At 39.6% G+C, this 25,955-nt stretch overlaps 1 protein-coding gene across 1 annotated transcript in view; it reads right to left on the bottom strand.

The window, feature by feature from the left end:
• MEI4 (meiotic double-stranded break formation protein 4) overlaps nucleotides 1–25,955 on the bottom strand; it is a 198,955-nt gene that overhangs the window by 134,439 nt on the left and 38,561 nt on the right. Inside the window, exon 2 of the mRNA XM_089921754.1 lies at nucleotides 23,720–24,255. Within this exon, the coding sequence (XP_089777880.1) occupies nucleotides 23,720–24,255 (536 nt within the window). The remainder of the gene's footprint in view (nucleotides 1–23,719; nucleotides 24,256–25,955) is intronic.

Below are 25,955 nucleotides of genomic sequence, written 5' to 3'. Positions count from 1 at the left end.
GCTTTGAGCTGAAGGGGTTGAGGTTGAGCTTTAAGGAGTCTCCGTTCCTCGCAACCTCCCGAGAATGCTGTTACTTTCCAGGACACATCCCTATCAGGCGACTACTACCTAAAACTCTAACGCCCAGACGTCCCCAAGTCACTTCAAGTAGCTACCATGCCATTCCACAACGGTCATAGGTGTTTCTTCACTAAGACATAATGCTTTTTGTTTGAAAGTGTTAAGAATTCCTCCTATGAACATGAACAACTATAACCAGCTCAACGCCATGTTCTTCTGTTGTGTGTTTCTAAGAGTTTCTGAATAAAAGTGTAGAACTAAAGAATTGAAGTGTGGAAGTAAGGGGGGTGTGTGAAAATAGCATTTGACAGAGAGAACTGAGAGATAGAAGCCCAGGAAAGCGGCAAATTGTGACCAACAAAAAGACAGCTGTGGTAAACGTCGTAACATCTTTCCTTACACACTAGTCACAGAAAGAGCAATCAACAGGTTCCAGTCAAAAGCCCGCCAAAAGTTAAATCCAAATATAACAACATATTTTAGAAGAATAAATAATTTTAAATTATTATTTTGAATTATCCATAGTATGTTTCCCCAGCATTAACTCAAAAATTAAGGTGTCTGTGTACAAGTAATAAAGTGACCACCAGTACATTAAGATTTGAGAGCATCCTCAGTAAATGCATGGCAACAGCACTAAGTTTATCAAGTTACATACGAACAACATGAGCTTATGATGGACACCTTTCAGCTTCCCCGTCCGAAAGCTCTGAGTATCACGCAGCAAGACAACCAACCCCTTCTCTTTGAAAGATGCTCTTCTCTTCACTTCCATGACAATACTCGCTAACTTTTCTGCTACTGCTCAGTGCTCTAATTCTTTATCTCCTTTTCAGGATCCTTCCTGGCTCCTAGCACACCAAATGCCCAGGGCTCCTAGGGCTCTCCCTAGGCCCTGCTCAATTTCTGCTTATGAGCTGTCTCCCACAGCTTTAAATAACCTCTATACGCTGATGAAGACTCAATAATCTCCAGGCCGGTTCTCTCCTTTGGGATCCAGGATGATAAAGCCCACTCTGCCTTGCTAAGCACATATCTTACAGTCATCATAAAACTCAGTACTTGGTCTGCCCATCCCCACTCCTACCCCACTCCTCCTCCGGGCTGTCCTCCTTGAATCTGTAAATGGCACCTCTATTCACCTGGTTGTTAGCGACCAGAAACCAAGGAATACTGCTGAATGACTACTTCTCCCTCATCCTCCATGCTGTCCATAGCCAAATCCAGTGGATTCTCCCTCTAACATACTTTTTTCAGTTTTTAATTTTTTAAAGTGTTGCAAGCAGATACTGTCCAAGAGTTGTACAGCATTTATCCCAAAGACAGTGGTACCCTACCCCTCTCCACCATCATTCTCATTTGAAACTATTCTAGTTGATTCTTTTGGTATTTACCCTCATGATTATAAATAACATACTTCCTTAAAAACACTGATTTTCCATTATAGAAGGGACTATCTTTCTTTCCCCTGCACTCATCTCCATTCTCCTCCTCTCTCTCTCTCTCTCTCTCTCTCACACACACACACACACATTCACACACACATCCACTTTTCATCCATGATTTTGGATAGATGTCCACTCTGTGTTTATATTATTGTAACTACATAAATGCTATGCACAGCCAAACCATGTAGATTACTATACATTTTTCCTTTTCTGCACATTCTTCCCTGTAATTAATAACTGTCTAGTTTTATTCATTGGCTAATTTTTTATGCACGTAATAAAAATTCACCCCCACACTCTTTTTCAATTGTCTTAACCTGCTCTGAAGATGTTCCTACATACTCCACATTCTGTCAGTCTTGCTTTCTTAAAGGCTCGTGCCTGGAACTTCTGACCGACTCCACAAGGTTGCTCTCTAGGCCTTGTGCCACGCTGCCGTCCTGAAACTGCCTTCAGCATAACCTTCCACCATGTGTTGTTTTCAGTTTCCTGTATTTCCTGCCTTCTACTCCTGGTTCACTAGCTCATTTTGTGACAGAACAGCATCAATAGTGTCCTGAGAGAAAATACATATATGGGAGGTATAATCTGAGACCTAATATGCCTGAAAATATCCCCATTTACTCTTATACTTGATTGATAGTTTGATCAGGTACCAAATGCTGAGTTGGAACTCAATTTCCTGGAAAATATTCGGTAAGATTTCATTGTCTTCAATTCTTCCACTATTTTTGCTTTTGAAAAATCTGAAATATGTGTATTCCTGGTATTTGGCTCATAAAACTGTAAATGTGTTTCCTCTTCTCTCTGGAAGCAGCTTTTTTCTTTGAGATAGTATTTAGAAATTTCACAGTGATGGCCTTAGTTTAAGTCTATTTTCATCCAAGTACAGGGTACTTGGTAGTCTGACAACCTAAAAATACAGGTTTTTCACTGTTAGGAAATTTCTTAAATTGTATCTTCAATGATTTCCTCTTATTTTCTTATTCCCTCTTTCCAGAGCTCTATAATTCAAATGTTCGATTCCAAAAATTGGCCCTCCAGCTTTCTTTCTATTGCTCCATTATTTTCTATTTTCTTTCTTCCTTTACTCTCTGGAAGATTTCCCTACCTAAACTTCCAAACCTTTAGTAATTTTAATTTTAAAAGTCTTATTTATTCCCTGAAAATTTTATTTTAAAGCACCATTTTCTTTTTCGTTACAAAACATGCTTTTACCTTTCTGAGACCATTAAATATATATATATATAGATATATAATACATATATTTGTGTGTGTATGTGTGTGTGTGTACACACACATATATACATATATATTTTACTTTTAAATTTAACTTTTGCCTCTCTGCCTGCTCTCTGAATCCACCAAATTGTTTTCAGGAACTGACTTTCATATTAGACACTTTCCTCAGAAATCTGCTAATTCTGCTTCATAAGAGCCACGACTGAAAGCTGACTGCAAGCTCCCATTTGTGGGTGGGGCTAGTGCACTATAAGCTTTAGTACAGGATCCACTGCTGTTTCCCTTAGGGAAACTTTGATTTCAGTGCATTCGTGCTTTTCCTCTTGGGATGTTCAATTTCCCCAGAAAAGATTTCTCATTTGCCATCTGAGAGGTAAAGGTCTTGTTGCCAGTGTTCTGGAGCCAAATGGGAGAAGAAAGTTGGGGAAGTATCAGCAACCGTACACGTAGGTTTATTTAATCCCCGTTTAAAAAGAGTACCTTTACCCTCAACTCTAATTTCCAGAATAAGATGCCTTATCATTATTATTACTACTACTGTTTCCAGAGAATAAATCCCCAGGCTTTTGCCGGTTGTGGGAGTGGCACATCCCTGCCATGTGTGGTAGGGGAGGGGATCCAGGGCTCTAATGCTTCCAAAGCACACTTCTGACCAAACCTCCTTATTCTACCTACCGCCACCTGGTCTCCATTTCCTCTTCCAAAGGTAACTAGCAGAGCTACTTTCTGAGTCTTTGGAAAGTCTACTGTGTAAACTAGTTTGGATAATAGCTTTCTCAAATGCTCCTTTACAATTCTGTTTTCTTGGACCCACTAAGGCATTTACCAATTGTCCAAGTCTTCTCCAGCTTCTAACAGTTTGTTGCTATTGTCTGGTTTCCCATTTCCTCCATATGCTTACGCCTTTAAAAAGTCCTTTACTATTGTTTTAATCAGGGTAGAAGACAAGTTAGATGTCTGTCCTCACTCTACCAACTTTAAGGAGAAATCTTCCAGCACATACTTTTGTCCCCAGTATCTATTTTAAATCTGTATAACTCTTTTCATTTCTACCTCCACCAACCTAGTGTAAGCCGTCATCCACTCTCACCTGGACTGCAACAGGGCCTAAATGGTTTCTCTACCTCCACCTCTTGTTCCCTTTCTAATCAATGACTTCAGAGGTATTCAGAGTGAGGTTTTGAAACCTAAAGCAATGACTTCCATTGCACAGCAAATAAAATCCAAACTCCTTGCAGCAGCCTATCCAAAAGATGCTGCGGGCTGCAAGTTGCAGAAAACCCAACTCAAACCACTTGAAAGGCTAACGAAATGCACTGACTCCTGTGAGTGGAGACTGAGGAGGCTGCTCTGGCTGCTGACCGGCTCTGGTTGGATTTCCTGTGGTTTTCTGGACTGGACCCTCCTTTATGTAGCTACTCTGCCCTTCAGATGCCGCAGGATGATTGTGAGTCCCAGCTTTACGTCTCCTCAAGACAGTAGCCAGAGGAAGAGATGGAGAATTGCTTCTAGGAATCTCTCAGAGAATGAGAAGAAACTTCCCCAGAAGCCCAGAGAAACACATGCATGACCTGTACATAGGTAGAGAGAGACATTTTAATAAAATCAAAGGGTAATAAGAGTGGAAACGAACAGTGGGTAGGTGCGGTAGGCTAGAGCATGGCCCTCAAAAGATATCTACATCAAGTGCCTGTAACCTGTGAATGCCACTATCTTATTTAGAAAAAGGGTCCTTGCGGAGGTGATTAAGTAAAGGATCTTGAAATGAAGAGAGAATCCTGGATTGTTCAGGAAGTCCCTAAATACCATCACCAGTATCCTCATAAGTAAGAGGCACAGAGCTTGGACACACAGTGAAGAAGGCAACGTGAAGATGAAAGACAGCAGGATGCAGCCACAACCCAGCAATGCCAGAAGCCACCAGGAGCTGTCAGAGGCAAGGAACAGACTCTCCCCTAGCATCTCTAGACAAAAACCCCTTTATTTCAGATTTCCGGCCACCAGAACTGTGACAGAATAAATTTCTGTTGTTAAGCCTTCGAGATTATGGCAATTTGTTTCAGCGGCCCCAGGAAATACACACAGTAGGCATCCTCCCAATCCATTAGAGTCCATACTTTCCCAAACTCATTACGCAGCTCTCCGCCCTTCTCTCTCTCAACTTGAGCACACGTCACCTTCCAATCACTCACCCATCCTGTCTCAGGGGCACATGCTGCAACCACTGTCTCAAAAGTCCTTACTCCAAATTCCCTCTCATTTTACTTAAATGCTACTTCCTCCATGAGGCCTTTCATGTCCCACCAACTTAAATTAGATCTTTTCTTTCATCCTCTCCCCTTGCACCCTGCTCATTTCTTTTTTGCATACCTGTTACGTTAGTTTACAGTTTATGGCTATCTCATTAGCTCCCTAAGTCAGTGACTGTGTCTCATTAGTCAACCACAGTATATCCAGTATCTCTGACAGAATCCAGCCCATTAAAGGGGTCTGTGTTTCACATTACAGACCTCACACTCAAAAAATACCATGGGAAAAACAAATAAATGAGTTAATGGTTAATTATATGCTCAAAGTAAAATGTTCTGCTTCAAAGTCATCGTTGCCTATAAATAAAGGAGAAGCAATTTAATGTTCTCAGAATTCTTTGATTTTTCCAGGTCTCACATTTATGATTTAAGCTTTTCCAACCCTTATGAGTACTGATAACTAAGTGGGGTGGGTACTTTAAGCAGATTCTGAACTCAGTGGGAAAAATAAACTATAAAAAAAAGATAGCTTCAAATTCCTATTTACAAATTTATAAAGAGCAAAATTTAAATGTATTTCACAAAACTTATTAAAACAGGAAGGAAGATGTTTTAATTTTTATGTAGACACAAGCAAAACCACATAGTTTATATACTCAATTAGAAATTAGTGCTATACGACTCAATATACAATCATAAAGTCTCCAACAGACTGTTATTTATAGCCAATAAAGAAGGAACAAGTGACCCTATATTATAATGCAGAGCAGTTTTTTTTCTTTCCATTATTGCTTTCTATAAACATAAACCTTTGTACAGAATAAAATGCAGCAACTTACCCAAACTATACATATTCTTCTTATAAAACTGAGAGAAATATTGCTAAGGTCTTTGATTTCTAATGAATATTTTTTTATCCCATAAATTGAAGTCAGTTTACTTCTTTTGCATTTAGGACAAAAACGTATGGATATAATTTTTAAATTAATGATGGAAATAATATATAGTAGAAAAGGGGAAAAATCTGTGGTCACATCTATAGGTTTGAGACACAGGTGTTCCATGACTGGTTAATTAAGTAACTTTACTGAGTCCTTTAACCTACCTATCCTCAATCTTTTCCCCTATAAACTGAAGATAGTAATAACAGCCATGACACAGAGCTGTTGACAGAAGAGATAATAAACTCCATGTGAAACCGCTTCACAAGTTATGAAGTATAATATGAAGATAGACTGCAGTTAATTATCTTAGGAAGTGATAAACTATACCTTGAAAGTAAACTGAACCAAGTTATGCTCTGTCTATTCCTGTTTCCTCTGAATGAGTGCTGCAAGTTAAACACTACTTACAAAATCCAAGGAATGTCTGATTTATGCAATGGTCAAACGAGTATTAAGATTTTAGTTTATGACACAACTTGTTTCAGTAAATGCTTATTAAATTAAACTACAACCGCAGGAATATTGGCCTAGAATTTTTTTTTTTTAAACACAGCTCTGCAAAAAAGATGCAAAGGGGCATGGAGGCTTAACCTTAGACACAACTTCTGTTTCCCCAGGAGTGTCCAAAAAAAAAAGCAGACTGTGAGTAGCCTTTAAAATCTGGCAGGTAGGGCTTCCCTGGTGGCGCAGTGGTTGAGAGTCCGCCTGCCGAAGCAGGGGACACGGGTTCGTGCCCCGGTCTGGGAAGATCCCACATGCCGTGGAGCGGCTGGGCCCGTGAGCCATGGCCGCTGAGCCTGCGCGTCCGGAGCCTGTGCTCCGCAACGGGAGAGGCCACAGCAGTGAGGCCCGCGTACCGCAAAAAAAACCAACCAAACAAACCCCCAAAACTAGGAAACACAGATTGGTGAAAAAAACCATCTTATTTCATGAACCGTACGTATCTTCAGATTTACCTATAAACTGCCTGAAGGCCACATCATTGGTGATCTAAGCAAAAAGGACAGTCTGAGGGGAATCAACAGCTAGCAAATGTGAGAGCAGAAACATAACCTAGACAGGAAGGGATGGGTGCAAAGAGTAAGTGAAACCAAGACACTCAAATAGTTAACTTACAATGGATTTTTTTGTTTTAAGATTTTTTTTTTTTAAGTGGACCACTTTTTAAAAAAAATATCTTTCTCGGAATATAATTGCTTTACAATGGTGTGTTACTTTCTGCTGTATAACAAAGTGAATCAGATATACGTATACATTTATCCCCATATCTCTTCCCTCTTATGTCTCCTTCCCAACCTCCCTATCGTACCCCTCTAGGTGGACACAAAGCACCAAGCTGACCTCCCTGTGCTGTGCGAGTGCTTCCACCAGCTATCTATAGTATGTTTGGTAGTGTATATATGCCCATGCCACTCTCTCATTTTGTGCCAGCTTACCCTTCCCCCTCCCCTTGTCCAAAACTCCATTCTCTATGTCTGAGTCTTTATTCCTGTCCTGCACCTAGGTTCTTCAGAACTTTTTCTTTTGATTGCATATATATGTGTTAGCATATGGTATTTGTTTCTCTTTCTGACTTACTTCACTCTATATGACAGTCTCTAGGTAAACCCACCTCACTACAAATAACTCAATTTCTTTTCTTTTTAAGGCAGAGTAATATTCCATTGCATATAAGCACTACATCTTCTTTATCCATTCATCTGTCGATGGACACTTAGATTGCTTCCATGTCCTGGCTATCGTAAATAGAGCTGCAATGAACATTGTGGTACATGACTGTTCTTGAATGACAGTTTTCTCAGGGTATATGCCCAGTAGTGGGATTGCTGGGTTGTATGGTAGTTCTATTTTTACTTTTATAAGGACCTTCTATACTGTTCTCCATAATGGCTGTATCAATTTACATTCCCACCAACAGTGCAGGAGGGTCCCATTTTCTCCACACCCTCTCCAGCATTTATTGTTTGTAGATTTTTTAATGATGGCCATTCTGACCGGTGTGAGGTGATACCTCATTGTAGTTTTGATTTGCATTTCTCTAATGATTAGTGATGATTAGCATCCTTTCATGTGTTTGTTGGCAGTCTGTATATCTTCTTTGGAGAAACGTCTATTTATGTCTTCGCCAATTAGTGGATTGGGTTGTTTGTTTTTTGATATTGAGCTGCATGAGCTGCTTGTATATTGTGGAGATTAATCCTTTGTCCGTTGTTCGTTTGCAAATATTTTCTCCCATTCTGAGGGCTGTCTTTTCGTCTTGTTTATGGTTTCCTTTGCTGTGCAAAACCTTTTAAGCTTCATTAGGTCCCATTTGTTTATTTTTATTTCCATTTCTCTAGGAGGTGGGTCAAAAAGGATCTTGCTGTGATTTATGTCATAGAGTGTTATGCCTATGTTTTCCTCTAAGAGTTTTATAGTGTCTGGCCTTACATTTAAGTCTTTAATCCATTATAAGTTTATTTTTGTGTATAGTGTTAGGGAGTGTTCTAATTTCATTCTTTGACATGTAGCTGTCCAGTTTTCCAAGCACCACTTATTGAAGTGCTGTCTTTTCTCCAATGTATATTCTTGCCTCCTTTATCAAAAATAAGGTGACCATATGTGTGTGGGTTTATCTCTGGGCTTTCTATCCTGTTCCATTGATCTATATTTCTGTTTTTATGCCAGTACCATACTGCCTTGATTACTATAGCTTTGTAGTATACTCTGAAGCCAGGGAGCGTGTTTCCTCCAGTTCAGTTTTTCTTTCTCAAGATTGCGTGGGCTATTCAGGGTCTTTTGTGTTTCCATAAAAATTATGATATTTTTTGTTTTAGTTCTGTAAAAAATGCCATTGGTAGTTTGATAGGGATTGCACTGAACCTGTAGATTGCTTTGGGTACTATAGTCATTTTAACAATGTTGATTCTTCCAATCCAAGAACATGGTTTATCTCTCCATCTGCTGGTATCTTTAATTTCTTTCATCAGTGTTCTATAGTTTTCTGCATACAGGTCTTTTGTCTCCTTAGGTGGGTTTATTCCTAGGTATTTTATACTTCTTGTTGAAATGGTAAATGGGATTGTTTCCTTAATTTCTCTTTCAGATTTTTCACCATTAGCATATAGGAATGCAAGAGATTTCTGTGCATTAATTTTGTATCCTGCTGCTTTACCAAATTCATTGATTAGCTCTAGTAGTTTTCTGGTACCATCTTTAGGATTCTCTATGTATAGTATCATGTCGTCTGCAAACAGTGACAGCTTTACTTCTTTTCTGATTTGGATTCTTTTATTTCTTTTTCTTCTCTGATTGCTGTGGCTAAAACTTCTAAAACTATTTTGAATAATAGTGGTGAGAGTGGGCAACCATGTCTTGTTCCTGATCTTAGTGGAAATGGTTTCAGTTTTTCACCATTGAGAACAAGGTTGGCTGTGGGTTTCTCATATATGGAGTTTATTATTTTGAGGTAAATTTGCTCTATGCCTGCCTTCTAGAGGGTTTTTATCAAAAATCGGTGTTGAATTTTTACTAAAGCTTTTTCTGCATCTATTGAGATGATCCTATGGTTTTTGCCCTCCAGTTTGTTATTATGGTGTATCACATTGATTGATTTGCATATGTAGAAGATTCCTTGCATTCCTTGGATAAACCCCACTTGATCCTGGTGTATGATCCTTCTGATGTGCTGTTGGATTCTGTTTGCTAGTATTTTGCTGAGGATTTTTACATCTATGTTCATCAGTGATATTGGCCTGTAGTTTTCTTTTTTTGTGACATCTTTGCCTCATTTTGGTATGGGGGTGATGGTGGCCTTGTAGAATGAGTTGGGGAGTGTTCCTACCTCTGCTATATTTTGGAAGAGGTTGAGAAGGAGAGGTGTTAGCTCTTCTCTAAATGTCTGACAGAATTCACCTGTGAAGCCATCTGGTCCTGGGCTTTTGTTTGTTCTAAGATTTTTAATCATAGTTTCAATTTCAGCACTTGTGATTGATCTGTTTGTATTTTCTATTTCCTCCAGGTTCAATCTTGGAAGGTTGTGCTTTTCTGAGAATTTGTCCATTTTTTCCAGGTCGTCATTTTATTGGCATATAGTTGCTTGTAGTAATCTCTCACGATCCTTTGTATTTCTACAGTGTCAGTTGTTATCTCTCCTTTTTTCATTTCTAATTCTATTGATTTGAGTCTTCTCCCTTTTTTCCTGATGAATCTGGCAATGGTTTATCAATTTTGGTTATCTTCTCAAAGAACCAGATTTTAGTTTATTGATCTTTGCTATCGTTTCCTTCATTTCTTTTTCATTTTTTTCTGATCTGATATTCATGATTTCTTTCCTTCTGCTAACTTTGGGGTTTTTTAGTTTGTTTTCTCTAATTGCGCTATGCATAAGGTTAAGTCGTTTATTTGAGATGTTTCTTGTTTCTTGAGGTAGGACTGTATTACTATAAACTTCCCTCTTAGAACTGCTTTTGCTGCTTCCCATAGGTTTTGGGTCACTGTGTTTTCATTGCCATTTATTCTAGGTATTGTTTGATTTCCTCTTTGGTTTCTTCAGTGATATCTTCGTTATTTAGTAGTGTACTGTTTAGCCTCCATGTGTTTGTATATTTTACAGACTTTTTCCTGTAATTGATATCTAGTCTCATAGCGTTGTGGTCAGAAAAGATACTTGATACAATTTCAAATTTCTTAAACTTACCAAGGCTTGATTTGTGACCCAAGATATGATCTATCCTGGAGAATGTTCCATGAGCACTTGAGAAGAAAGTATATTCTGTTGTTTTTGGATGGAATGTCCTATAAATACCAATTAAGTCTATGTTGTTTAATGTATCATTTAAAGCTTGTGTTTCCTTATTTATTTTCATTTTGGATGATCTGCCCATTGGTGAAAGTGGGGTGTTAAAGTCCCCTACTGTTATCGTGTTACTGTCCATTTCCCCTTTTATGGCTGTTAGCATTTGCCTTATGTATTGAGGTGCTCCTATGTTGGGTGCATAAATATTTGCAATTGTTATATCTTCTTCTTGGATTGATCCCTTGATCATTAGGTAGTGTCCTTCTTTGTCTCTTGTAGCAGTCTTTATTTTAAAGTCTATTTTGTGTGATATGAGAATTGCTACTCCAGCTTTCTTTTGATTTCCATTGCATAGAATATCTTTTTCCATCCCCTCACTATCAGTCTGTATCTGTCCCTAGGTGTGAAGTGGGTCTCTTGTAGGCAGCATATATACAGGCCCTAATTTTGTATCCATTCAGCCAGTCTCTGTCTTTTGGTTGGAGCATTTAATCCATTTATATTTAAGGTAATTATCGATATGTATGTTCCTATTAACATTTTCTTAATTGTTTTGGGTTTGTTATTGTAGCTCTTTTCCTTCTCTTGTGTTTCCTGCCTATAGAAGTTCCTGTAGCATTTGCTGTAAAGCTGGTTTGGTGGTGATGAATTCTCTTAGCTTTTGCTTGTCTGTGAAGGTTTTAATTTCTCCATTGAATCTGAATGAGATCCTTGCTGGGTAGAGTATTCTTGGTTGCAGGTTTTTCTCCTTCATCACATTAAATATATCCTGCCCCTCCCTTCTGGCTTGCAGAGTTTCTGCTGAAAGATCAGCTCTTAACCTTATGGGGATTCCCCTGTATGTTATTTGTTGCTTTCCCCTGGCTGCTTTTAACATTTTTTCTTTGTATTTAATTTTTGATAGTTGGAGTAATATGTCTTGGCATGTTTCTCCTTGGATTTATCCTGTATGGGTTTCTCGAGCTTCCTGGACTTGATTGACTATTCCCTTTCCCATATTAGGGAAGTTTTCAACTACAATCTCTTCAAATATTTTCTCAGTCCCTTTCTTTTTCTCTTCTTCTTCTGGGACCCCTATAATATGAATCATGGTGCATTTAATGTTGTCCCAGTGGTCTCTAAGACTATCCTCAATTCTTTTCATTCTTTTTTCTTTATTCTCCTCTGTGGTAGCTATTCCTGCTCCTTTATCTTCCAGGTCACTTATCCGTTCTTCTGCTTCAGTTATTTTGCTATTGATTCCTTCTAGAGAATTTTTAATGTCATTTATTATGTTGTTCATCATTGTTTGTTTGCTCTTGAGTTCTTCAATTTCCTAGTTAAATGTTTCTTGTATTTTCTCCATTCTAGTTCCAAGATTTTGGATCATCTTTACTATCATTACTGTGGATTCTTTTTCAGGTAGACTGCCTATTTCCTCTTCATTTGTTTGGTCTGGTAGGTTTTTACTTTGATCCTTGATCTTCTGTGTATTTCTCTGTCTTCTCATTTTGCTTAACTTACTGCATTTGGGGGTCTCCTTTTTGCCAGCTGCAGTTTCGTATTTCCCGTTGTTTTTGGTGTCTTCCCCCAGTGTGTAAGATTGGTCACTGGGTTGTGTAGGCTTCTTGGTGGAGGGGACTGGTGCCTGTGTTCTGGTGGATGAGACTGGACCTTGCCTTTCTGGTGGGCAGGGCTGCATCCGGTGGCGTGTTTTGAGGTTTCTGTGAACTTATTATGATTCCAGGCAGCCTCTCAGCGAATGTGTGGGGTTGTTTTCCTGTCTTGCTAGTTGTTTGGCATGGAGTGTCCAGCACTGTAGCTTGCTGGTCGTTGAGTGGAGCTGGGTCTTAGCATTGAGGTGGAGATCTCTGGGAGAGCTTTTGCTATTTGATATTATGTGGGGCCAGGAGGTCTCTGGTGGACCAATGTCCTGGACTCAGCTCTCCCACCTAAGAAGCTCAGGCCTGACACCCAGCTGGAGCACAAAGACCCTGTCACCCGCACAGGTCAGAAGAAAATGGAGGACAAAGAAAGAAAGAAAGAAAAATAAATAAATAAAATAAAATTATTAAAATAAAAACAATATTAAAAATAAAATTTTAAAAGTAATAAATAAAAAAGAATGAAAGAATAGAGCAACAAAACCAATAAAGAAATCCACCAATGATAAGAAGCACTAAAAACTATACTTAAAAAAAGAAAAAAAAATGGACAGAAAGAACCCTAGGACAAATGGTAAAAGCAGAGCTATACCAGACAAAATCACACAATGAAGCATACACATACACACTCACAATAAGAGAAAAAGGAAAAAATATATATATATTTAGAAAAAAAGAGAGCAACCAAATCAATAAACAAATCTACCAATGATAATAAGCTGTAAATACTAAACTAAGATAAACAAAACCAGAAACAAATTAGATGCAGAAAGCAAACCCCATGTCTACAGTTGCTCCCAAAGTCTACTGCCTTAATTCTGGGATGAATCGTTGTCTATTCAGGTATTCCACAGATGCAGGGTACATCAAGTTGATTGTGGAGATTTCATCCGCTGCTCCTGAGGCTGCTGGGAGAGATTTCCCTTTCTCTTCTTTGTTCGCACAGCTCCCGGGGTTCAGCTTTGGGTTTGGCCCCGCCTCTGCGTGTAGGTCGCCTGAGGGCGTCTGTTCCCCGCTCAGACAGGACTGGGTTAAAGGAGCCGCTGATTCGGGGGCTCTGGCTCACTGAGGCCGGGGGAGGGAGGGGTACAGAATGCGGGGTGAGCCTGCGGTGGCAGAGGCCGGCGTGATGTTGCAACAGCCTGAGGCACGCCATGTGTTCTCCCAGTGAAGTTGTCCCTGTATCACAGGACTCTGGCAGTGGCAGGCTGCACAGCCTCTTGGGGTGGGGTGAGGTGTGGATAGTGACCTGTGGTTTCACACAGGATTCCTGGTGGCTGCAGCAGCAGCCTTAGCATTTCATGTTGGTCTCTGGTGTCCTTGCTGATAGCCATGGCTCATGCCTCTCTCTGGAGCTCGTTTAGGCAGTGCTCTGAATCCCCTCTCCTCGCGCAGCCCGAAACAATGATCTCTTGCCTCTTAGGCAGCTCCAGACTTTTTCCCAGACTCCCTCCTGGCTCACTGTGGTGCACTAGCCCCTTCAGGCTGTGTTCACACAGCCAACCCCAGTCCTCTCAATCCCTGCGCTCCGACCGAAGCCGGAGCCTCAGCTCCCAGCCCCCACCTGCCCCAGCGGGTGAGCAGACACGCCTCTCAGGCTGGTGAGCTCCAGTCGGCACCAATCCTCTGTGCAGGAATCTCTCCGCTTTGCCCTCTGCACCCCTGTTGCTGTGCTCTCCTCTGTGGCTCCGAAGCTTCCTCCCCACCCACCCCCCGTTTCCACCAGTGAATGGGCTTCCTAGTGTGTGGAAACTTTTCCTCCTTCACAGCTCCCTCCCAGAGATGCAGGTCCCATCCCTATTCTTTTGTCTCTGTTTTTTCTTTTCTTCTTTTGCCCTACCCAGGTACGTGGGGATTTTCTTGCCTTTTGGGAAGTCTGAGGTCTTCTGCCAGTCTTCAGTAGGTGTTCTGTAAGAGTTGTTCCACATGTAGATATATTTCTGATGTATTTGTGGGGAGGAAGGTGATCTCCACATCTTACTCCTCCGCCACCTTGAAGTTTCCCGCTATGTGGACCATTTTTAAAGTTTTTATTGAATTTGTTACAACAGTGCTTCGGTTTTATGTTTCATATTTTTGGCTGCAAGGCATGTGGGATCTTAGCTCCCCAACCGGGGATTGAACCTGCACCCCTGCATTGGAAGGCAATGTCTTAACCACTAGACCACCAGGGAAGTCCTTAAAATTGATTTTCTATAATTAAAATAGGAAGAAAAATCCATGATACCTGCTAATAAGCTCATCGGTCAGCGGGAAGCTGTGGCCGTTGTAAGGGTAAGTTTGTGACACCACAAAATGAGGCCCTGCTGCCTAGTACATGGAGGTGCTTCAGGAATGTCATTACAGTGTCAGTAAGACAGAGCTGCTCCTTGGGAAGGTTTTATACACAGAAAAATTTGACCAAAAGACAGAAGATGGTATTTAAGTATATAGGAGTATATGAAGCATAACTTGTCATTTACTTTCATTCTCTTATTTTCAATTCACAAAATACTTCATTTTGCTCCTGGAATGAGCTCAGCATTATATCAGGAATAGTAGAGAAAACAGGATATGGCCCTTCCTCAGGAGAGCATATGATACCTGATATTATGCTAATAAGCACTTCATTTGCATCTACACATTGAAAATTCCCAACAGCCCTATGAGGTAATCACATTTACTGTCCCCATTTTATAGATGTGGAACTCAATATCAGTTATCTAAGGCCAGCACTAGTAAATAAAAGTTTGGGCGTGCTAACCTAAGCTGTTAATCTCTGTGATAAAAACATTTGACAGGTTTAATAAAACATTAAAAAAAAATTCAAGCCATACTAGATAAGCTGAAATAATACAGCATATGGCAAACTGAAAAGTGAATTATGTAGACAATAACCACTGCAGAAGTTCAGAAGAGGAGCCCATTTCAGGATCAAATTGAAAAGACAGAATTTATGAGTGAAGTAAGATTTGAGTCATGTTTTGACGTATTTATTTGGGTGGGGTGTGCAAGTCAATCTCAATGGTTTTCCCAGATGTTGTTTACTTTGGGGATCACAGCATCGTTTCGGAATCACATGAAAAGGATGAGCGCCCTCCTAGGAAAAAGAGCACATGCTCCAACACACAAAATTGTGCACGTGATTTTAAATTGTACACCTTATACCTCAGGGCTGCAGAAGAAACTCGAGTTATTTAACAAAACAATAGAAGAACCTTCACTACCTGGACCTTCTCATCTCGTTAGGCGCATGTCTTCCAAAGCTCCACTCCTTCCCAACCGAACCCCCCAGACTGCAGCAGTTCCAGGGCTCTCCAAGCTTCCCCCTGCCTCAGTGTCTCTTGTCAAGCAGCTGGCATACCTCTCCCAAGTTATCTTTCAGGGGGCCCTTCTAAATCTTGCCCATCTTTCCAGGTTAGTTCAAGGCACTGGAAAGCCTCAAGTATGAAAAACAGTGATCAACTAAGATGGGGAAATCAAGACCAGAAGAAAATAGAGGCAAAGCAGGGAACAAGGAAAATATAAAAGTTTTACACATTACTGTACATAAAACAAGAACTGGGAGCTATGAAAAGGAACAATCAAGAGAACAGGAACTCATACAAACGAAAAATATTTCAGCAGAAATAAAAATTCAATAGAATGGCTAAAAGAAAAAGTTGAGGAAATCTCCCAGGAAAAAGAAAAAGGAAAAGAATAAACAGTACAAGAAAAAAAGATAAGAAATCTAGAGGATCAGACCAAGAACTGTCCTAGACAAAGGATACAGAGAAAAGGCAGAAATATATGAGAAAAACTATTCAAAAATTTTTCAGAACTGAAAGATGGAATCCCAAATTCAAAGACCCACCAAGGACTCAAGAAAAAGGCCCACACTGAGGTACACCATCTGTAATTACAAAACAATGGAAACAGGAGAGATCCTAAGTGCTTCTGCGGGTGTGCGAGGTTGAGGGATAGATCACGTTGAAGGAATTACAATCAGAATTACACTGGAAATCTCATTAGGAACACTGGAATCCAGAAGTTAGTAGAAAAATGTTATAAATTCTATGGAAAAAATGATTTCCAACCAGAAATCTATCCTAATCCACCAATAAAGTTTAAAGTTGGAATAAAATATTTTAAGCAAACAAATATTTTTCAAGTTTACATCCCAGGAATCCATTCTAAGTGAGCTCGTAAACAATGTGCATCACCTAAATGAAGTTATAAACTAAGGAAAGGAATATATGAGATCTAGGGACTCAGAGACACAGCACAAAAAAGCAGCAAAGGGAATTCCCAGGGTGGTGATTAAAAGAAGTCCATGGAATAAAGCTGATCAGAGACACAGGAAGCTCAGCCCAGATGAGAACAGGAAGATGAAGGGCTCCAGAAGGTGTATCTTAAAATAAATAAAAGATGGAACTGATAAGTGACTTAATTTGTTTGGCCATACTGAGAGGATGTTTACAACCCTGTCAAAGTATATGAAAGAAGCATCAATTATAGGTATGCAGAAAACTAAGCAAGTGGAAAAAAATATCCTAAGGAAAAAAAAAGCTGTAAAAATAGGAAATGAAACCATTGTATATTAGATGTGTTGGTGTTAAAAATTACATCTTTATAATAATATAAATATGCAGTAACATATTTATAATAATACAAATACATCATGGCATATTTATAATAATACAAATACATCATGGCATGTTTATAATAGTACAAATACGTCTTGGCATGTTTATAATAATACAAATACATCTTAGCATGTTTATAATAATACAAATACGTCATGACATATTTATAATAATATGAATATGTAATATTTACTTAACCAAAACTATGACAAAATTATGATTGAGGAGAGCAGCCACATAAGACATAAATTTTTGTCTTCTATGATAAAAAGTGAACAGATAAAAAAGAAAATAACTTGAGAAATAGGAGCATAAGCATTTTGTTTAAAAGCACAGGTGTAAGTGGGGGCAGAAGAGGAGTACAGACCTGGCCATGGTGGTCTCGGGTTAGCTCTTTGTCTCGGTGGACAGAGGGCTAGCTCTTTGTCATTATAATATGGAATAGTACATATTTTAAAAATACATTCACAGGTTTCCACTTCTGGAAAGTGGACTTGCGTATCTCTCATCCTCTCACTAAGTACTAAAAACCCTAGGCATTATATTTAAAACACACCCAAGAAGACTGACAGGTGGACAGGCTACGAACCTTAGGACCAAAGGAAGGACTAGGTGGTGAGTTCTCTGGTTTTCTTTTTTTTTTTCTGTAATTACTTAGGTTTTTGTTTTGTTTGTTTTTTTAAATTGAAGTATAAGTTCATTTACAATGTTGTGTTAGTTTCAAGTGTACAGAAAAGTGATTCAGTTATACATATATATACATGTACATATACATATATATATATTCTTTCTCAGATTCTTTTCCCTTGTAGGTTATTACAAAATACTGAGTATAGCTCCCTGTGCTATACAGTAGTTCCTTGTCGGTTATTTTACATATAGTAATGTGTATATATCAATGCCAAACTCCTAATTTATCCCTCCCCACCTTTCCCCTTTGGTAACCATAAGCTTGCTTTCCATGTTTGTGGGTCTATTTCTGTTTTGTTAATAAGTTCATTTGCACCATTTTTTTTTAGATTCCACATATAAGTGATATCATATGATATTTGTCTTTCTCTGACTTACTTCACTTAGTATGACAATCTCTAGGTCCATCCATGTTGCTGCAAATGGCATTATTTCATTCCTTTTTATGGCTGAGTAATATTTCACTGTGTATATATACCACATATTCTTTATCCATTCATCTGCCAATGGTTAAATATTTAGGTTGTTTTCATGTCTTGGCTATTGTAAACAGTGTTGCTGTCAATACTCGGGAGCATGTATCTTTTCGAGTTATGGTTTTCTCCAGATATATGCCCAGGAGTGGGATTGAGAGGGTGTGGAGAAAAGCGGGAATGTAAATTGGTGCAGCCACTATGGAAAAAGGTATGGAGGGTCCTCAAAAAACAAAAAATAGATCTGATTTCCTTTTTGTCTCGTTTATCCCACATTTGGAAATAAAAAAGCCAACAACCCAGAAATGCCAATGGGTACGGACAAAAACAACAACAACAATAAAAGTCTGCCCCCCTAGCCAAAGGACAGAAAAGGGGCATCCTAGCAAGATGGAGAGCTTTAAAAGATAACCTCCCTAAAGCTGCCAAACATCACAGGAAAAGACTGTGGCCCAGCCCCCTGTGGGAGCAAAGGCCACGGGAGGAGCCTAGACCCCACCTGCACCAGCTACAGTGAGACCCCCAAACCCACCCCACCAAGCACCGCATGGAGCCCTGAGGACACAGAGTAAGGACAGCCTGGCACTGGCCCAGAGACTGGATTCTGATGGAGGATAAATCCGAGTCAGGAGCCCCTGCACAGTGAGACGTGTGCTGCGGTGAATTCACGGGAAGGGTATTTAATCAGCCAAAGGAAAGGGAGACGGAGGCAGGGGACGAGGGAAGCTTCTCCAGGGAGCTGAGCCTCAAGCTCCGTCTGGAAAGCCAAGTGGAACTGGCTGGAAGGCAGAAGGGCCTGGAAGGTCCTGCAGCACAGAGGGCAGGGACAGAACAGCAAGTCCTCGGACAACCACAAACACGTCTGCCTGACCGGGTGAAGAAGGTTTAGGATGGAATGGAGAGAGCTAAGGCCAAAGAGGCTGGATGAGGCCGTAGGAAAGGGCCCCACGGGCTGCGATGAGGAATGTGCCTCCTCGCGGATCCAGCGGGGCCACCGCCGGACTCCCAGCCGTGAGGCGGGGGATCAGACGGGGCCAGACGAGTCAGGACTCTGGCAGGAAGGGATGAACATCAGGGAGCCGGCAGCAGGTGGGAAGAGGACTCTGTAGGCGATACCTGCAGACATCTGGGTCAGTCTTCCAGATTTGAGGATTGTGAGGAGAGAGAAGGGAGCGAGCAAGCACAGCCACACGCCGTCCTCATTCGAGGGGCTAGTGTGCACAGCACTGCTAACTAGTTTTCTGAGCCTCATCTTTCCTATCTATCAAGTGGAAATAAGAATGGCAACCACACGTATCTCACAGAGTTACTGTATGAAAATGGGGAACACAGCTTATTACATCCCATTGCTGCTGTATCAAACTACCGCAAACTTAGTGGCTTAAAAGAACATACATTTATTCCGTTACAGTTCTGGGGGTCAGGAGTCTGAAGGGGTCTCACTGGGCCAAAGGGAAGGGGCTGGCAGGCCTGCAATCCTTGTGGAGCCCATTTCCCTGCCTTCTCCAGCCTGCATTTCTTGGCTCTCGGCCCCCTCCTCCCTCTCTACAGCAAGCAGCATAGCATCTTCAAAATTCTCTCTGATTTGGACACTGACTCTCCTGCCACCCTCTTTCACTTACAAGCACGCTTGTGTGTACTGGGCCCAAGGTGGGTAATCCAGGAAAACCTCATCCCAAGGTCAGCTGATAAGCAACCTGAAATCCCACCCACCTGCTGTCATGGAAGGTAACATATTCACAAGCTCCAGGGATTAGGATGTGATTATTCTGCTTACCATACATACAAAAGATTCTAATTTAATGTCTATTTGATAATCAGTTTTTTTTTCAATTTCACAACTAATACATCTGAGAGTTGTTTTATGGTTTAAAAAAATAAGAAATCTGAAGAATATGTGTTCTAAGTAACTCACTATTATGTCTCTAAGATTTAGCAGTGTATGCTAAATATCTAAAAAGCTCAATGATAACTATAGGTTTTGATATTTAACTTAATATAATCATTCCCATCTCTTTAAAACAAATGAAAATTTAAGACGAAGATACCACTGCAAAATCTAAATAGAACTATAAGCATTCTAGTGTTAAACTTCCATGATAGTAGAAATAGGTGGCCATACAATGCTAGAATTAGCTCATGCTGTTTCTAATCATAGAAATAAACGCATGTCGAAGTCTGGAAGTATAGGAAAGGTCAGTTTGTCAGTCAAACAAAGGGCATTAAATAACTCAAAGGGAAACCTTCCTGACCCCAAGCAAGTACCCAGAGGAATGAGGAAGGTGCCATACTGGAGCCTGTAAGTAGAAGACAGTTCAACCCAAGTTAAGTCACCATTGCATCCCAGGACCCCTAGAACAGGCCCATTGCAGACCCCTGGAAGCCATCTGGTTTCAAGATATATATCTTCCATGCCTGTCAAATGTCACACTATAGATTATACCTTCAAGTCCTACACCTAATGATTATCCTAAAAATATAATACAGACATGGAACTAAGATAACAATTCCTAAAAAATTTGTTATTAAATAAACATAATATAAAGTTCCTTAAAAAAAAGCACAAAAATAAATAGGATTTATCCAAATCTAAAAAAATCAGAAATCATATACTTTCCCCTAAACTTATTAATAATTTCAACGAAGCTAATATCAGAGAATTACTCAAAATAATTTCTAAGATATCTCATTTCAATCTCCTATTTCTTGAACATATGTATATATATATATACACTATATATATATATGTATATGCAGCTCTAATATAACTGATATTCATCATGATGATCTCAAGATTTTGAAAGATACCAAGTTCTTATTGGTATCATTAAAGAAAGACTAAGTTATGGTCAGAATAATTTTACTACTGAATGTGTTGAGAACATGTTGTTGAATATTTAGATTTTATTTAAAACCTGACTGTACATGAATTATAGATACATGAAATCCCTCAGTCAGAATATTAAAGTATTCATACCACACCTTTTCCTATCACATTGCACAAACACAGTTTCACTTTAATGAAATCAATAGCAGGGCTCACGTTTTTAACCAGTATAATTTAATTAAACACTTCCAATCTATGGAAACAAGGTTTTGCAAAATAAGTACTTTTTCCCCCTAAACTAGGATATTTTGTTTTAATAAATCAAGAATAGTATCAATAAAAAATATAATAGTAGGAGCTATCCTATATTTCGTGTCAGAATATATTCTTTCTTGAGATTTTGTTTATTACTCAAGGAAAGCTAAAAAAAACACAGAAAAGCATTTATAAAGAGTAATTGTTAGTCAATTTTTCTACTAAAGAAGTTTTGTGAACATATCTGGAACAAGATGACAATGGTAATAATAATAATGATGGTATAGTAATAACGACAAAGGTTTGAATGATTTAGTCTAAGATGCTTTTGCTGGGGAGAAGAAAAATCCCCAGAGATAAAGTCATTAAAACTTATTTATGAACCATCATCCTAACTGTGAATGCAGTGAGCAATTTTATGATCCTACTTTCTCTAAATGGCAACAATGACCTCTCCAAGAAAAGTAGAGGTAATTGCAAGCAGAGGACAGCTTAACCTTCCCAGATAGACACAGGACCAAGACAACAATTAGATACTGGCTAAACAACAAAGCCTCTCATTCACTCATTCTTCCACTGCTGACCAACTATTCAACAATGGCTTGTACCATGATAAATGGTATGAAAATACACTTCAGACCCACCTGTACCATCACAAGTTTCTTCTATACATACAGTTCCCAACTCTACTCTTGTGTTGGCCAATCCTTCAGTGAGAGAAAGACTAGACTGAAAAAATATTTGCATCATCTGGTAACTGATAAGGAATATGAATGCTAGTATCTCGAAGGCTCCAAGTCACACAAAACCTGTTTAAAGTAGTTTTAAAAGAAGAGAGCAAACATATGCAAAAAAACAGATTTAGGAATATTAAGTATTCGAGGTATTTATTGATGGCTAAGAAGCTGATTATATAACGCAGATAGATACCATGGAAAATCTGATATTTAATTTCTGATTGACCATATGAGGTAGAAAAAATTTTCAGTTTCCTAGACAGAAAATTCAGTATCTTTCAAAAATGCCAAAAGCTTAATTGTAAAGTTTTCTATAATAGTGATCAAATCATACCTTAATAGAGAAGGAAAGAACAGATGGACGTGCAACAAATTAGCTTATTAGTTCAATTTTGTCAGAATTTTGAAAATTCAGGTAAAGCCGATATTGTACAAAAACTCTGAGCATTAGATAATGACACTGGGAACAAACATGAGACAGAGAGGTATCAGAAAAAATAAGGTCCAACAACCTTGTGAACCTTTACCCAATGAAATGTAGTAAATAAGTTAAATGGACCTTTTGGTCTCCTCTGATATTTTTAGTAGTCAATTAAAAAAGATTAAAATATGAAGGCATTTACAACCATCCCAAAGGATAAGATAGTGAAGAAGATAGAAAGTAATACCAAAAAGAAACTCTCCATTATGTCTCAAGAGCCAAACAACAAAACAACTTCAGGTTACCTCAATGTCACCTGTAAGAAAAGAATCCCTGAGTCAACTTTTCTAAGCCATGTTAAGTAAATAAGAAAAACAAAAACCAAAACAATGCCATATAGTATCTGTTCCTCAGCCAATGTATTCTATTAACCCACATCTGCAGTGGGTCCATGGGGTATTATGCCACTTACAAGGGAAATTCTAACAGAAGAGAAAAACAGTCTTTGACCTTCAGGCATCTGCTAGTCAATGCCAGAGAAAGAACAAACTCAATACAGTACAGGTAATCCATCCTGAGGAATTTAATGGTCATAGACGTTACAGATTGGAAAACCATAAGTATAAGTGGTGTTCTGAAAAGCATTGAGACTTTTTGAGCAATAGGAAGTAAATGTAGGCAGGGGAAAACAAAAGAGAAGCATCCAGGGCTTCCTTGGTGGTGCAGTGGTTGAGAATCCGCCTGCCAATGCAGGGGACACAGGTTCGATCCCTGCTCTGGGAAGATCCCACATGCTGCAGAGCAACTAAGCCCACGTGCCACAACTACTGAGCCTGCGCTCTAGAGCCCGTGAGCCACAACTACTGAGCCCGCGTGCCACAACTACCGAAGCCCGCGTGCCTAGAGCCCATGCTCCACAACGAGAGAAGCCATGGCAATGAGAAGCCCACACACTGCAACGAAGAATAGCCTCCACTCGCCGCAACTAGAGAAAGCCTGCGCGCAGCAACAAAGACCCAACACAGCCAAAAATAAATAAATTAACAAAAAAAAGAGAAGTATCCAAAGATACCAATAAAAAAACAGGGAAGGTAACTCAAAGTGGAGAAGCATAAACTTGAAAGCATAGGCATCTATGGAGAGAACAAAGCTGTGGCATCAGAGGCCATAGCTGGGTCGTGAGGACCCAAGCAGATGTTGCTGGGTCAGAACTCCACATGGCTGCAAAACAAGGTCCAGATGGAGACTGAGCCACGAGGCCAAGGGACCACAACAGGCACTACCCAGTGGGCGTGCTTGCCCAAACTACTGACATGGTATTTCATACACAGAAAAGATGTATTACTTACCCGATTGATATGGTTGTTGCTTAAAATAACCTGTAGCAGGGTCTTCTCGAATTCTTCCAACTTCTTGGAACACTTTTTAAGAATATGATTAGATAAGTTACGATCACCGATCAGTCTAGCTAAAGTATCCACAGCTTCGATCCAGAAGCTTGAACAAGGAAGTTTGGGTTCTCGGTAAAAAGTGATCAAGCCATCCAGCAACTGAAAAACAGAATCGGATACTGTGGAAGAGGCGTTTTCAAAGTGGCTTAAGTCTGTTTTCAGACTCTCTGACTCGGTCAAGGTCTTCAGTCCAAGCAGATGTTGCAAGAACTGCATGTGAGAAGACAGAGGCTTTTCCAGAGGAGCACAAGGTCTGTTCACAATGGACAGTGGTGGGAAGGGGGTGGAGATGCAGCTCTCCCCAGAATGCTCGGTCATCTCTGAAGGTTCAGTTCTCTGATCATTTGATAAAACGCACCCAGAATCTTCCAGCAGAGTCGAAGTGTTTTCAGAACTTCTAGGTTCCTGAGCCTGCAACTGGGAAGATGGACCTCCTGAAATAGAAAGGAACAGAAGTGTTATCTTTCTGTATCTTTTTTTTTTTTTTTGCTGCACCGCACAGCATGTGGGATCTTAGTTCCCTGACCAGGGATCGAACCTGCATCCCCTGCTTTGGAAGCACAGTCTTAACCATTGGGCCACCAGGGAAGTCCCTAACATTTCTTCATATAAAAACTAAACATTGATTTTTCTAACTTAAAATACTAAATGAAGCATGAAATATATATTAAACATTTGAAAAGCAGTAGTATAAAAATTGATAGAGGAGAAACTGTGAATGAAATTGCTTAGACTGACTGCAGACAAGGTCTTTATCTGGTAGAAAGCACAGATGATTCACCCATGTTTTGTCAAGTCACTATCTCCCAGTCAAGGCCATGCTTGAAAGATACAGAGGAGAGACCACGAAACCTGAAGGAGGTCACTGTCTGGTATAGATTCCAACAGGTATCTGCAAAACAACAGGTGTATGTAAGATAGAGATATGCTCAGGGCACTATGAAAATAGGAGGAACACTGAACAGCCCACCCCAGTTAGATCAGTGCCTCCTGGAAGAAGTGGTGGTAGAACTAATTTATAACACATAAGCAAGAATTCCAAGTTAAAAAGTTGGGGGAATGGAGGAAGAGAAGAGAATTCCATCTACCAAAGGGTATGCACAAAAGCACAACTTAAGAAGGAAAAGAAAAGCACTGTATATATAAGGACCCACCAGTAGTTTCATGTTCCTTTTACAGAAAATATAAGGTAAGATATTAGGTTGGAGAAATATGTAGAGGCCGGTCACAAAAGATCTTAAAAGAGATATTAAGGACCTCAGAATTTATATGTAGAGTGTAGAGTGAGCGTAAGTTGGAAAAATTATCTATATACCCACACATATACCTAATATATAAAAATAAATAAACAATGTATATATGTATGTGTACTTATTTATAATTATTAAGTATATCTGTCTATATCTATGTATATATATGTATGTGTGTGTGTGTGTGTGTGTGTGTGTATGTCACAGATCCTTGAAACTATATATATAACCACCAGAATTTTCCGACATCAGCTGAGACATACTGCAGTTCAGGCTTAACTTAGTAACTTCGGGTCATTTTGTGACAGAGATGCCATCGTAAACACAAAAAGGCTGTTGTTTGTAAAATGATTATCAGTAAAACGTACACACAAAATTCTCACTGAATGTTCTACAGCACATGCATACATCTATGCAACCACATCTGAGAAATACTGACGTCAGCAGTGGAAGCAGAATGGGACAATAAACAGTATAACGTAGGAAAGTGAAATGGTCGCGTTTTCATTTCACAGATCACTCTATGGGCTTTGTGAAGGGCACACTGGAGAAGGACCCAGTGAGACACTGAAAGATCAGCTCAGTCACTCCTATCAGTCCTGATATCAAGTGATGAGAGAAATGAAACAAGCAGTTACAGTGGAAGACTGGAAAGGAAACACAAAGGGAAGCCAGCTGACTGACTGACAGGCATTAGAGTAGAGTAGGAATAAATGCATCCTGTGATTCTGAATTAGGTGACTGGGTGGACGACGGTGCTACCAAGTGATCAGTAAAAATACAAACAGAAAAATGGCTTAGGAGAAACAAAGAGAAGCTAGTCTTGGCCATGTAAACTTGGAAGCAACCAGAGGAAATCTAGGTGAAGATATTCACCTGGAAAC

This window comes from Delphinapterus leucas, chromosome 12 (genome assembly GCF_059928025.1).
Source record: "Delphinapterus leucas isolate spDelLeu-1000000601 "Yukka" chromosome 12, BTC_Dleu_Yukka2, whole genome shotgun sequence".
Taxonomy (NCBI): Eukaryota; Metazoa; Chordata; class Mammalia; order Artiodactyla; family Monodontidae; genus Delphinapterus; species Delphinapterus leucas.
Note: the sequence above shows the minus strand (reverse complement) of the source record. Positions and strands in the feature narration are given on the sequence as shown.